Source organism: Anopheles maculipalpis, chromosome X (genome assembly GCF_943734695.1).
Source record: "Anopheles maculipalpis chromosome X, idAnoMacuDA_375_x, whole genome shotgun sequence".
NCBI lineage: Eukaryota > Metazoa > Arthropoda > Insecta > Diptera > Culicidae > Anopheles > Anopheles maculipalpis.
In genome coordinates, this window is record NC_064870.1 from 2543587 (window position 1) to 2557945 (window position 14359).

The 14359-nt window shown below is 47.5% G+C and overlaps 1 protein-coding gene across 2 annotated transcripts in view; it reads right to left on the minus strand.

Moving 5' to 3' along the window:
* Positions 1 to 994: 994 nt before the first annotated feature.
* Positions 995 to 14359, minus strand: part of LOC126556282 (neuronal acetylcholine receptor subunit alpha-7-like) — a 63932-nt gene continuing 50567 nt past the window's right edge. The window contains exons 4-12 of one of the 2 annotated variants that reach the window (XM_050211530.1): positions 11989 to 12098; positions 9531 to 9711; positions 5358 to 5433; positions 5083 to 5277; positions 2858 to 2944; positions 2678 to 2787; positions 2420 to 2553; positions 2053 to 2353; positions 995 to 1229 (exon numbers count right to left, since the gene is read on the minus strand). In XM_050211530.1, the coding sequence (XP_050067487.1) occupies positions 1077 to 1229; positions 2053 to 2353; positions 2420 to 2553; positions 2678 to 2787; positions 2858 to 2944; positions 5083 to 5277; positions 5358 to 5433; positions 9531 to 9711; positions 11989 to 12098 (1347 nt within the window). In that variant the 3' untranslated portion in view covers positions 995 to 1076. Of the gene's footprint in view, positions 1230 to 2049; positions 2354 to 2419; positions 2554 to 2677; positions 2788 to 2857; positions 2945 to 5082; positions 5278 to 5357; positions 5434 to 9530; positions 9712 to 11988; positions 12099 to 14359 lie in introns of both variants that reach the window. The other variant, XM_050211522.1, reaches the window with a different exon arrangement.

Genomic DNA, 14359 nt, shown 5'->3' on the forward strand with positions numbered 1-14359 from the left:
CCCACTCACACTCTCTCTCTCTCTCTCGCTCTCCCATAGTGTTATTAGTAGTTGACGTTAGTAGTAATAGTAGTAGTAGTAGTGGTAGTAGTAGTAGTATCAGTAGCAATAGTAATTGTATGAACAGTAGTAATAGTAGCACTAGAAGAATTTCTTGACGGTAGTTATGGTACTCGGTTGTAGTCTTCCATTCTCCGCCGCTTCGCTTCGGTAAATGCGCTGTCGAGGCTATCGGTTGAGGCGTTATCTTTATCCGGTTGGTAACACAGGGCCGTGCCTTGGGGACTTGCGAGTTGGGAAAGTGTTGATCCTCCCGTATCTACATTCTCACCCCCCACCCCCCTCCCCACGTGTCCCACGTTTGCGGTGTGCAGCCCGGTGTGCTTCTCCGCTCCAGCATTTCTCTGTCTCGTTTGTAGTGTTGCTGCCTGGAGGGTTTGGATTGGAGTTCCATTTCCTTAATAGCGGAACTATGGGTATTTGAGTACTGTGATATAAAAAAAAACGAACTCCACCTCTGTCGGAGAAAGAGCCGTGTCCATCTGTACCCTCAGCCACTCGTCTCTTAGTATAGTGGGTCCTCCTTTCATCTTCATCACCGACATCGTATGTCAATTCTCCCGAGCCTGTGGTCTGTGCCCAGACTATATGCGTTGCGTCGGTACCGGCCGCCATGTTTGCTGTTCTTCTTCTTCCCCTTCTTATGTGTCGTTGATGAGCTTAAAATTTTTCACGAAAATGTACACGTACCGTCGCAGGCGGTAATCGGCAACGGTGACCAGCTGTGCGAGACCGTCGACGAGTGAGTGCCGCTTGCGTACCAGCCACCAGCACGCGACCAGTGCGCCACAGAGCAGAACGAGCAGCAGCAGTGGGAAGCAGCAGCTTTGCAGCTCGTACGCGAAACCATCAGTGCAGCCGCGCTTATCGTTGCCGGTGTCATCGTCGTATTGGTCGCCCTGTTGTTCACGATGGTGCGTGCCAGGATCGGTGTCGGTTGTGGGGCGGGAAGCAGGAGTGGAGGTGATGCGTTCGTGGTGACCGTTCGTGCCGGTGTGCCGCCGTGCTGATGGTTGTTATGAAACGATAAAGTGCGGCGCAGAGAAAAGGACAGCCAGCGTGGCGATGATCGTGAACAGGGTGAATATGATAAGGCACAGACGATCGACTACCATGGCGGCGAACTTCCATTCGCGCGTAATTTCGCCACTCTCGTCCTCCTTACGGAGCTGCAAAAAGCGTGTGTAGAAGAAAAAGGGGAAAAAAGACATTAAGTAATGCTGCGCCAAAATCGCAAGCACGATTGTCGGGGCGAAAATAATCCACAATTGTTAGTCGAATTGCATAACTGTAGGGGTTAATGATCGGTATTGTGTTGGAAAACGGTAACATTTGGGCTGCTTTTAGCCTCAAACTGTGCAATTCGAATAGCAAATTAGTGTGTAGCATTATGGCAAAGGTTTTTTTCTTTTACTCTACATGGCAAAATTCAGTTCAAATTTTATGTTAGCTTCATAACGCCTGAGAGTATGCTACTTGTATGCATGGGGCTTGTTTTTGCGTCATTTTGGCATAAATCATATGATACAATCGGAACTTGGCTAATGTTTGGTTGGATGTTTTCATCTTTACGTCAAATTGTCTACTTTCAGGCGCATGAAACAGATGCAAAGCTCAGCACTGAGCAACCGAGAGAAGTAATTCATTAACAGTGATGAAGAACAGAGTAAGACCACCGCAATTGTCCTTTACAGCGAGGAAATTTTCTTTGAAAGCCCTGTAATAATATTTTTATTTTTTCCAACAATTCATCCTGACAATCTGTTGCGGGCATATCAACACCACAAATTCACTGTATTTTTTTTAACGAAATTGAGTAATCTTCCTCTATTGTTCGTCACTGTATAAAACACTTTAAAACTTAAAAAAAAAACATTTAAAACACGAGACGCATAAAGGTTAATGACTGAAAGTTTCTACAAACTAACAAACCATCCAACCAGCCAGCCAACACTTCAAACAAAAGACATATAGTAAAGGCAAACAAACCACCTGATCGGTGATGTAGCGTAGTTCCTTCAGTATCAGCGCCAGCTCGTACTCGGCGGACGAGCTGAGACAGGTGTGCGAGGAAACGGTTTCGTGCAGGCGGCCACCACCGGCACTAATCGTACCGAGGCCGGCGGCCCTGCCGATCGTGTCGGTCGCACCGATCGGCCCTACACTACCATCCTCACCCTGGCGGTAGACGGTCCGGTAGTAGGTGGGGTTGTGTGGCAGCGTGTTGCACCGGTGATTGCACCGGAAGTCGTCGTCGATGTCCAGAACGTTGGCCAGCAGTGACTTGGAGGACCTGCGCGTATAAGAAACGCTCAGTAGTATCAGGTTGAATTGGGATTGGAGTGGGAAAGATACCAACCGTTCACGCATCTCCACTTCCTGCAGTTGCTTGTTCTTTTCGTCCACTGTTGGACGGCATGGATGTGGATAGGGTTCACCCGGTCGACTCATGCGCAGGATGAACGGTAACCAGATCAGGAACACAACGCGAATCTAGACAGAGAGAGAGAGAGAGAGAGAGAGAGAGAGACAGAGAGAGAGAGAGAGAGAGAGAGATCGAGAGAAGTTGCAATTTCAATTATCAGAAAACTGCGTGTGTGTTATGCTGTATACGTACCCATTCGGACATTTCGTGCGTGTCGGAGTTGCGGTGGTGATAGTTCAGGATCAAGATCGTAGACACAACCGATGAGGCAACCATGAACATGATGCAATTGAAGTAGGTTCCTTTATGGTGGTGGAATGCAAACGGCTTTAGAGTCTTTGGTTCGTACGGGTACAGGCGAGCAAGACTTACCTAGGAGAGGCACTGCGTCTGATGTAGCCGGCATCGTCTCGGCGACCATGTTTAGGAAGACTGTGAGTGATAGCAGAATCGTGACACCTGCAAAAGTAGTGCGTAGAAAGAGGTTTTTAATATTTCCTTAATATATTCAAGCATCTCTGATATCTTTAATTCTGGTTAGGATTATCGATGTTTTGTTGAAGATGCTCTTTGTAGCTTTACGACCTACTGAATCACGCCGTCCATACGATGGCTTGCTCGACTTATCGATACCTCGTAGTTGGATAGGCAATCCTCACTCAGGAGGAACGATCCGGACGGGATATGATCCAATCGGGTCCTGACGCGGCGCAACTGGCGCCTCTACTTCCGTACTCTTCTTGACGAAATATTTTCTGAGAATCTAGATCTTTGGTCCAGGATTCCTTGGGCAACCCAATCGGGTCCTGACGAGGCACAGCTAGCACCTCTTTCTCCCTACTCTTCTTGACGAAATATTTTCTGAGAATCTAGATCTTTGGTAAAGGATCCCTTAGGTAATCCACGCTCAGGAGGAACGATCCGGATGGGATATGATCCAATCGGGTCCTGACGAGGCGCAGCTAGCGCCTCTTTCTCCCTACTCTTCTTGACGAAATATTTTCTGAGAATCTAGATCTTTGGTAAAGGATCTCTTAGGTAATCCTCGCTCAGGAGGAACGATCCGGATGGGATATGATCCAATGGGGTCCTGACGAGGCGCAACTGGCGCCCCTACCTCCGTACTCTTCTTGACGAAATAATTTTTAAGAATCTAGATCTTTGGTCCAAGATTCCTTAGGCAATCCAATCGGGTCCTGACGAGGCGCAGCTAGCGCCTCTTTCTCCCTACTCTTCTTGACGAAATATTTTCTGAGAATCTAGGTCTTTGTTGCAAGATCTCTTACCATAACTAATCTCAGAAATGCATTTAAAACAGGGCTCGTAGATCCTTGAAATGGGACAAACAAAACATCAGTAGTATTTTGCATACATTTATCGACTGTCAGCTCTTTCAGCTGGTCAAAGCTAATGCAGCAAGTACATTAACGTTTTATTTTCGGTTTTTTTAGTTGAAAAGGAATCTCCCTTATGCTTCTCGGTCCAAAAAGTGCTAATTAAGGATGGTAGAATTCTTCTTCAAACGGCCCCCTATTTTAAGAAACTCTAGTTGCATTCATTATGCATAGAGTGGTTTTCCGGGCCAGGGTGATTAGGGACCGGTGGCATCGGGTAGCGATGTGTTGCAACGCGCCCCAAAAACATCGATCCAGGCCCCCGGGGCTGCGGCAGATGAAACAAGCAAGCAAAGCCCAACTACTTTCGCATTCCACAGTAGCACCCGCTCCCACTCGCCCTTGCCTGCTGGCGTCAGTTTTTTGGGACGGAGGTTTGTTTTTTTTTGTTGTGTCTAGCGCCATGCGACTGATTTTCCAATACTGCGGCCGGAAAGGCTGGCCGCTAGAAGCTGGAGGAACAGAGAGAGGAATGGTATGCAATTGCATTGGACATTGGGGTTATCGTTGGCAAATTGCCATCTTGAGCTCTGACACTGCCAGCATTGGGATGCCCATACAATCCTCCATTTCTCCTTTCCCTCCCCGCAGCTTCACAACTCCAACAGGGAAAAGCAGAATAGGCATTCAGGGTCGCCCGTAAGCGGCAGGCAGAATTCGGAAAGTTGGGCTACGTTTTCGCTTGTACGCATACACATACACTTGTCCGCAGGAACCCCATAGGAGCGATATATTTTATCGATGGAAATGCAATTTCCAGACCGAGGGACACGGGGACAGGTTTTTGGTGTTTCATTTTCTTCTTTCTCCAGCGGCCAGGAGTAAAAGCTGGTGGGTTTCGCGGGACATGGTTGGTATGCATTGGTGCCAGAGCGTTGTGCACATCACTGCGTTGCTATAATTTATAGCAAAGATAGCTCGTTTTTCATTGAAATATTTGTGCAAGCCGGCAAATTTCTCATGCATTCCCAAACGGGCGAAACAGAGAGTAATGCGGCCCCGATACGAGGCGAAAAATCTTACCGGGTCTTCACATTTCGCCAACCCATTCCCGAACCATGGCGCGTTACAGTGCAACGCGACAAAACCTAAATGGAAAGACATGTCGCACTGGGCAGTAGCGGAAAGTCTTGAGGGAAATTGTTTGCTGCCCAGGCTGGCAAGAAACCTTGACAGCACCCGGCAAAACCCGTGCCTACTTACCGAGCGATAGCTTTTCGCCGGAATCGGGTGGAAGCGTGAAACCCAGCAGTGCCATCGAAGCGATCAGCACGCACGGTACGATCAGGTTGAAGAAGTAGTAGAGCGTTTTGCGGCGGATCAGTATCGCGAAGGTGATGTCGATGTACGGTTCCGGGCAGCAGTTGTAGTAGATTTCATTCCGCTTCCCAGGCACACCTAAAATTTGAGCCGCAGTTTCAGTGGGTTACTTGCGTGGCGCTAATGGGATCTTTGGTCTGCACGTAGCGCACACTTACCCAGTAGCTCCCATTCGCCGTTGGTGATGAAGCTGCTAATATCTCCTCCGGACTCATCCTGCAGCTGTAGATCAAGCTGAAATGATAGGGAAAATCACATTACAGGAGCGCAACTTCAACTGACAGTTGACAGCCAATTCCAACAAACCGCATCCATAAATCTCTTCCCGTGAAGATAAAAAATCATTAACTGACGAAATGAGTCTTCCTACCACCCATAACTCTTACGCTAGGTCTTCACCCCCCCCCCCTCCACCACCAACCACGCAATACGTGTGCGTGTATCGAATAGATAAACGGGAAAGCTTATTAAAGCGTCACTTGATTGTTTCCCAATCCACCGTACAACGGTGCCAAGTTTTGAAGGCCCCAATGTCAGCCACGAATCTATCTCCTCCCGCTCCCTAGAGCGCCTACGATTGACTACAGCTTGTCTGGAGGACATCAAGCAGGATCAAAAAAAAAAGAAGGAAGAAGAAAGAGAAACTCACCGGCTCGACAATAAAACGTACCATGGCTGTTTGAGGGAAGGCAGCTTTTGATTGCGGTTCATTTGATTGTGCGGAACCTTGCGCGGTACGTGGATGTGAGGAATCACCGACAACAGTCAGACGCTTGCTTTCGTGATATGGTGGAAAATTTAATTAGTTTTCTTCGTGCGACTATTTCGTACGTACGCAGTCAAAATAGCATGCTATGCTGCCGTAGCTGTTTTCTCACGGACGCTAGTGCACGCTAACTAACACCGCAATCTGACATTTGTGTCTCGTAAAACTCACCTAAACCTAACCTCAGTCAATTTTTATTTTCGCTGACCCGCTCGGCGAACCTGATCTCTTGGAAAAACCCGCCCAGAAGACCGGCGTTGGAAGGCAAGGGAAGCGTTGTGAATCGATTTCGCGCTTGACTGGTGAAATTGAATTCTAAAATTACTGCCACCGTCTATGATCGATTGCCGGGTGAGCCGGATGTGTCGTGACAAATGGACGGCACGTGACAGACGTTCGGTAGAAAAATACCACATGACAACAACTCGTTCGGTTTAAATACGTTAATTTCAATTAATTAACGGCTCGGGCTTATCGCACTTCCACCGGCACCACTGCGCAACACTGTTGGCAGTCTACGAACGATGGTTAAGTGCTGCTATGAGGATGTTTGACGATTGGGGATCGGGTTTCCCCGGGCGAAGATGAATTACAAACTCTCCGTCCCCTGTGGATATTGCGTTGCTGTCGCTCGTAACGGACGGCGCATGTAACATTGCGCTTGGGCGTATAGGTGCCCGCTGCTCTAGAATACATCCGACCGACGGCAGGGACGACATGCTCGAGAAATTTAATTTGCCATGACTTAATTTAATTGATTATTTACACAATCATCGTTTCACTGTACTGGTTCCAAGCACTCAGCGGTGGACAAGGGGAGGGTGGTTGTCTCGAGAAGTTCTTCCGAAAACAGTCAACCAACAATGCTAACCACACGGATACTACCGGTACGGCGAGTAGAGGGAGGGCTGAGCCTATCCATCAAGGTGACGTTAATATCGTCCCATCGCACCACGAGATTTCACTCTGACGACTGTCAACTGGTGAGTGAAGCTGATTTTTGTCATTCTGTTCTGTTTAGCAGCTCGACTGCCCCCGGAGGTTGCCGTTAGACAACGGTTTCTTTTAATATAAAGCACTTTTTGAGTGTTTAACGGCGCTGCATGAAGCGCGTCCTGCTTTCTTTTCATTTTTTTTAAAGGACTCAAGTTGAATAAAAAAAAAGAATCTTTCTGAATGTTGAGTGTTTGTGAAGAGAAAACGAAACCATATTATTATTTATGTTTTTTTTCTTTTCGCTTGCAGTGATTATTGCATGATTTGTTGCTTCTTCGTACCTCAATTACTTGTACACCGACGTCATAATATATTTGCTCAATTTCGTGAAACACCAGGCGCCTCCATTGGTTGTTCAGAAACATTCTAGGTGGAAAATATTTTTAATCACTAAAATATTATTTCATTCTGGAAAATGAAATTGGTTGTGTTTATTCGTGTTTATTTCTGCCTGAATTATTTATTCTACGACCTATCAAAGAAATATGGTCTATATGTTATATATAGCTGGATACTACGTAGTTGGACAGGCAGTCTTCACTTCAGGGGAACGGTCTGGATGGGAATTGAACCCCGGTCCTGCCGTGTGAAGACCAGCGCCACTGTCACCTACATCTCTGGAACCCCACGTTAATGGTAACGTTAGTAAAACGTTTTTTTTACAATCATGTTAACTACGTTTCTTCATGAACTACCAGGCGCCTCCATCAGTGAAATGCATCAAAAGCAAGTTGAAAAATAAGCATTTGTAAACTCCAGCAATAAGTTTCAAACGTGTTCAACTTACGCAATAAAACATCAATAACATAAGTAAAATTTCTTCTCCGAAAATAAGTAAAGCGCTAGCTGATTCAACCTATCAACTGTGCGGTTTGTTTGCTGTTTAATTTTGTTAAAAGCAATCCACACATACCACAATAGCATACGCTTTTGCAACAAAAAAAAAAAAAAAAAAAGGAAGCCTTTGAGTATATTTGCGGTTTTCGTTTCCATTGTTGTTGCTCGCTGGTCAACGGTGCTGCCCCGCTAGCACCTGTGTGCGCGTGCAGGCTTAACAAATTGACATTTTACCGTGCACCGTGTAGGGGTCGGACCCCAGCAGCTAAAGGGGTCACCGGTGATCGGCATCATCATTAGCATCATGAACGTATTGAATTTTCCGCTGCATCCCATTTGAAAGGTTCGCGCAACACATTGCCCATTCCGGGCGGGAAGGGTGGAATTGTATGTGCAATCTGCTGCTGCTGCTGCTGCTGCTGCTCGACCACCACACGCGGGGCACCATTTTGGAGCATAAATCTCTATTATGGTTCCGCTTTTCCACTGCAATTATTGTAATATCATTTCCGCATTCGAAACGGACACGTACGTTCGGTGCTGTAGTATAAAATGCCCTTCCGCACTGTACGGCTCCCATTACCCGTTATGTACTTTGGCGCTTTTGGTGGTTCAATATGTCCGCCGTAATGCAAAGCTTCGTCGCTACAGATGTGATGATGGCCAAAATATGCATACACTGCCTCTTCCGACTGGGGTTTTAATGGGTAAAACTACAATGGCTCTTGCGGGTCTTGCATGGTGGTTGATTTCGTATCGTGGTACATACACACAGAGACACACACACACACATACATCGTCCTAAGCGTGCTCTGCAATCTATTTCGAAGTGTGAATGTATTGTGTATGTGTGTGTTGCCAGATTAAACACGCTAAAATCAACGCCCAGAAATGTGCATCAGCTCACCACCAGAAGCATCCTTTTATGTCTGCAGCAATGGTTGACATCGGTATGAAAATGGGATGTGATCCGAGGTTTGCGCGAGAAAACGAGAAGTGAGCAGTACGTGCCGTGTGGCGTGGTTTTTGTGGAAAAATAATCAATTAGAACTTTAAATTGAATAACAACATTATAATCTTGCCCTAACCGCACGAACCCGCTCTTCCTGTGTCTTTGAGACACACACACACACACACACACACACACACACACACACACACACACACACACAAACACAGAGATGTACACCGGCTGTGAGGCAGACCGGGAGCACCAGAATCCTAAGGGCATCAGCTACTAACGACAAGCGGAGATGTAGGCTGCCAGGTCCGTGTACGTGAGTGAGTTTGAAATTGGATATCCATATGGGGTGTCAAGTTCCCATCTGGTCAACGTACGTTAGTACGCCGGAAGGTCCAAGTTCTTCACAGTTCGCTCACCTACGGTACGGAAGCCTCCCCCCGGCAGGCGTATGTGTCACTTGGGACGCTGGAGCGGCAATCGAGAGGATAACCGCATGCATTATTCCCTAACCCGGAACGACCTTGCGAAGTTCACCACGGAGAACCTGCATGGTGCGATAATTGCAGATACAATCAACACAGACTCCCGCTATATCTTACTCTATCCCTTTCGCTCGTTTGTATGTGTCAAAAAGCGCTGCATACTACCCGTCTACTATGACTGTAGAGCACTGACAGTACGCAAGGTAGGAGAACGACTCCCTACGCCAGACGCAGTCCACAGTCCACCGTTTGACAGGTGACAAGTCAGCGTAATGCCGGTACCTACCTGAAACCCGTCGTACGTCCACGAGCCGAACTTCATCTCGCAGCGCTGATCATCGAACGGAAACCAGGTGATGTCGATTTTGCAGGTAGATTTGAAAATTCCCGGCGGTACGTACAGGCAGGAACCGTTGTTCCGTACGACCACGTTGGTTGGGTACGTCCCATCGAATCCTTCGTCCGCACTGTGGAAGAGAGAAGAACGGAAGAAGGTACCGGCGGGTTGGGGAGTATGATTTAATCTCGGTAGCTTTGGAATGTGTGTTCATCAACTGGTGCAAAACGTCTGCAGCCAGTAGCAGCGGAACCGACCAGCGCGGGTTTTTTTTTTATTTTTCCCTTACATCTCCGTACAGTCTCGTATCGACCACATTTGGAGCTTTTCGCGGCAGAATTGTCTTCTCTTCAGATGGGAAAGGGGTGGTGGTGGGGGGGGGGGGGAAAGGAGGGGCGGGACGTCCTAAAAGAAGCGTATTTCCCACGACAATAACAGCGATAGCACACACACACACACACAAAACTACAACGACTGGTGGCAATCATACGCTTCACAAATCTTTACGCCAGTCACATCCAGTGGGTCGAATTACGAGCAATTTCATGCTTCTGGCTAAGATGTTCTCGAATGTTTGCCCTTCTGTTTTCCTAGTGCACACCACACACACACGCACCGTACTTTGTGTGTGTGTGTGTGTGTGTGCGGTTTCTCTTCGCCATTTGCCCTGGAAATGTAAATGAAACTCACTTACGCTTCACTTAAGACGTAATTACCATTACCGAATACTACTACGCGCGGCAGATCATGCCGACTTCCGGCCAGCAGTGTTACCAAAAGGGAGCGAACTCATTTCACATTGCGCGTGTGGGAGCGAGCACGGGTACGCGAGGCATCCCGCTCAATGGCGTTTTATTGCGACCGGGCGATATTTTGTTGTCGATATGGCTGTTTCGCCTGTCACGGCGGGCCTGTTGTTGGTGATGCGGACGCGAAACTTCTCTCGCCGGTAATGGAATTCTTCAAACGAAAAAAAAAACAAAAAAACTGTGACCAGCTCTGTAACAGTGCCCAACTCTACTGGAGATCCTGGCTGGCTGGCTGGCTGACTGGCGTACCGGAAAAACAAAAACATCGTAAGATACGTACGGACGGGTGGACGGGGTCACCACCATAAGGTGGGGTTGGGTACAGCTTGAAGATGTGCTTCGGCTGCTGGGCGACGGGACGAAAGGGGAGGTTAACTTGAGTGAATGACTAGTGTCGTTGCGGAAAAGCAATATATACCTTTGCACCGGGCGAAATTTAGTCGTGGCGAGTGTCATGTGTCCTCCTGGATGCTGGAGGAGATTATGGAAATGAGCGTTGAACTTCGTTGAATTAAATTCAACAGCAAAACCTGATGTGTCGTGTGTTGCCTGCTGTAGGGTTCTCCCAGCGGAAACAAAGTATGCTGAATCCGGGATTATTTCGGCAAAAGCGGCTAGCTAGTGCGAGGTTGGTCGTTTGAGCAATTGTTTTACCTTCAACATACAGAGACCGGCGTACGGTGGAGTGTTATGAAATCTTGTAAGTTTATTTCGTCCCATCCTGGTGCAGTCTTCTGGCAGTTATGAGAAGTTAAAAAAAAATGAAACGACCAACCAAAAAAAAAGGCATCTTGTGGCGGAGATATCCAATCAACGAGGACATTGGATAGTTGGCTCGGAAATCGGCAATTTCCTGGGTTTTGATGTTCCACCGGCCGTTACATACACCGATCCAATGTTTGCACGGTGCCCATCACAAATAGAGCGGGCGCGCGCGCGCGCCCGCCTGGCACAAATGCGCAGGAAATTTAATTACAAAACACAAGATGAACTGTGCCACAAGCTAACGTTCACCACCGTCTTCCGTGTTGCTGCTTCTCGTCGCTCGTGTATCGTTTTCTTGTAGCGCACGAAGCGGAGTGTTTGAGGGTGAAGGTTACGGGGTGATGACTTTAGCAAACACCCCCGTGTGGACCGTCCCGCACACGTTCCTGCGTATTCCAACCTTACCGACCCTTCGCTGTACGGTTTGCCGTATTTGTTTACCTTCAGTCGTGGGTGTTTAATGATGGTGAAAAGAAAATGGCGCACAAGGTGCTATAATCAGCAAATCCAATCAGAAGAGCATCCCGCGCGGTGCCGGGCGGCGGTGTGGAAGCGGAACGGTTGCACCAGCAGAAATTAAACACCAGCCAGCGAGGTGCCCACTCATCGACGGTGGACTTCCGTTTGTACATTTGACTGTGCTTTTGCTTACCTTTGCTGGTACGCCCTTCGCGTAATATCTGGGTGGCTTTCGGTTTTAATCGGTTCTTTCTTTCACCACTTACACCTTTTTTTTTCTCTCGCTCTCCAATTTCGTGCGTCTCGCCGGGTAGGGAAAGGATGGGGGTGGGTGGGTGATTAGGTGGATTGAAATGACGGTATCGTTCGCCTACCTGTTGTACATCAGAACGTCCGGCTTCCAGAGACGATGCGGTGGTATCCGTAAATCACGCACCCCACCATACTCGGACGAGTTCCATCTGACGTTCATATCGTTCCACTCCTGGGGGAAATGCAATTAAAAGTAAACGAAATAGTGTGTTAGTGGTGTTGATCTTTGTTTCGTTGGGGGCCGGGCGGAAGATACCGATGCCGCGATTGGTTTCTTCTGCCAAACAGTGCCTCAGCTTCGATAAAGATTACGCACGCACTACGAAACATGAAAGCAAGTGGCTGCTTCGTGTAATTTAGTCGACGGGGAATGAATCGCTTAATGTTTTAAAGTTAGGGCATATTTAAGTTACTTTTTGGCAAATCTTTCGTCGCCTCTACTGACGTTCTGCATAGACAGACTAGAAGAATTAAACACGCAATTTCCCTCAAATAGATCGAACCTCCAGTGCATCGAGCTGACAATTTATTAAGTCGTTTAAGTCACAGGCATTTGGGGCGGCCCGGTGGTATAGGCGACAGCGGCGCCGGTCTTCAAACGGCTGGACCGGGGTTCAAATCTCATCCGGACCGTGCCCCCGTAGTGAGGACTGACTAACCAACTACGTGATATCGGCAGTCTAGTATAATCCATTCCGAAGGCCGGCTTGACCTTAGAGGTCCTAATGCCAAGAAGAAGAAGAAGTCACAGACATACGCTGTGTCTCATCCTGCTTGGGGCCTTGAAGGGGTTTACTTGCCCCTTCAAGGAAGCCAGCTATATCAGACCAAGACTTCCAAGAAATGAGAGCGGCGTTTGTCTTCACCATCCAGAGACCATTTGCTAAGTATCTAATTACGTGATATCGATATGCCTAGTAAGCTATTAAATTGCTGGCGTGGCCTAGTAGGTCGTTGAGCCAAGCAGGAGCCTGACTAAATATTTCGAAGCAATTTTTCAGATCTGCTAGATAGTTAATGTAACATCAAGCAAATGTCAAGCATTTTCAGGATGCGTCGCTCCATTCACCATCAATTGTATTGCCTGAGTACCTCCGTCAAGTAATCACTAAGCCATCGTTAGTAAGCACTCAAGGGAACACAAGTTGTGCAGGATGTATCAGCAGATATTAAACTTTACATGCTACATATAGTTTGTAACATTTAAAGCAATTTTCTTTGAACAGCATACTTCAAAGTTACCTAAAGGGTTTGTGTACATCCCGTAGTTTATCGGACCATTTCTGTAGCCGGTTCAGATTGGTAAGCTAGTAAGAAACTCCTTTTATCTTTGCGATTGCATACTTCCAGGGTGCATAATCACGGAAGCAATCAATTCGCTTTCCAGGAACCCATTCATCCTCACTACAGCGCTCTACACACCACCAAAGTAGGCCCTTAAGTTTATTAAACAATTAAAAAACAATTTCCCCTCCTGCGTGTAAGCTCGTAGGGAGGGGGGGGGGGGGGGGGTTGATAAACACCAACCCCGGGTACAATTAAAAGAAATGTTTGCTTCACTTTTTGCTTGAAGTGAGCTTTAAGAGCATCATGCTGCCCATTAGTTCGACTGTTGGCAGCATCGGGTGCGGCAAAAGACACTCGGCTAGGAAGAAGAGCAAAAAAAAAAAATCCTCCCAACGGTACCGTTCGGTTGAAATGGCGGTTTTGGTTTTCTTTTACTGTCATACCATTCACAATAAAATTTGATACCCGGGAATCAGAAACCAACGAGCAAAAAGTAGTTGCTGCTCGCGTGTCTTGATATTGGGGGAGGGGGGGGGGGGGGTTACTTCTCCCTACACCCCCCCCCCCCTCCCTCCCGGATGCTCTCGAGCATGAGCGAGAGGCTTGATGTACATTGCTTGCCTGCCTTCACTGGCGGGGGAAGCCCCGCAAAAACCCACCCGAGCCGCAACAATAAACATGAATTAGATAGTGAGCGATATCAAGAAGCGGCGGAAGCGAAAGAAACCTTATGGCTTTTCGGTTTTCTGGTGTGGTTAAACAGTTGAACATGTTCCGTGTACCGGAGCTCCGTAACATTCGTAAGACACAAACGATTGCAAAGTGGTACCCTTAGCGACGTTACATATGAAGTTTACTAGGGTCTGGTAAAGCAAATCGGAATGGTCGGGACCTGCCTTTGTGCTTCAAGACGCCTACCAATTTGCTAGGTCCGCGACCAATAGCCAAGCACGCCATTTTGTTGTGTCCGGGGGAGACACAAAACAAAAAAAAAGAGCAAGTCCGAGAGAATGGGATTTGATATTATTTTCCACTTTCGCCAGCCACAAATCCTTTTAGTTTTTTGGGATCGCTATCACTTTCTCCAAACAGAGATAGCGAGATACAGAGAGAGAGAGAGAGGGAGGGAGTGAGAGAGCATATAAA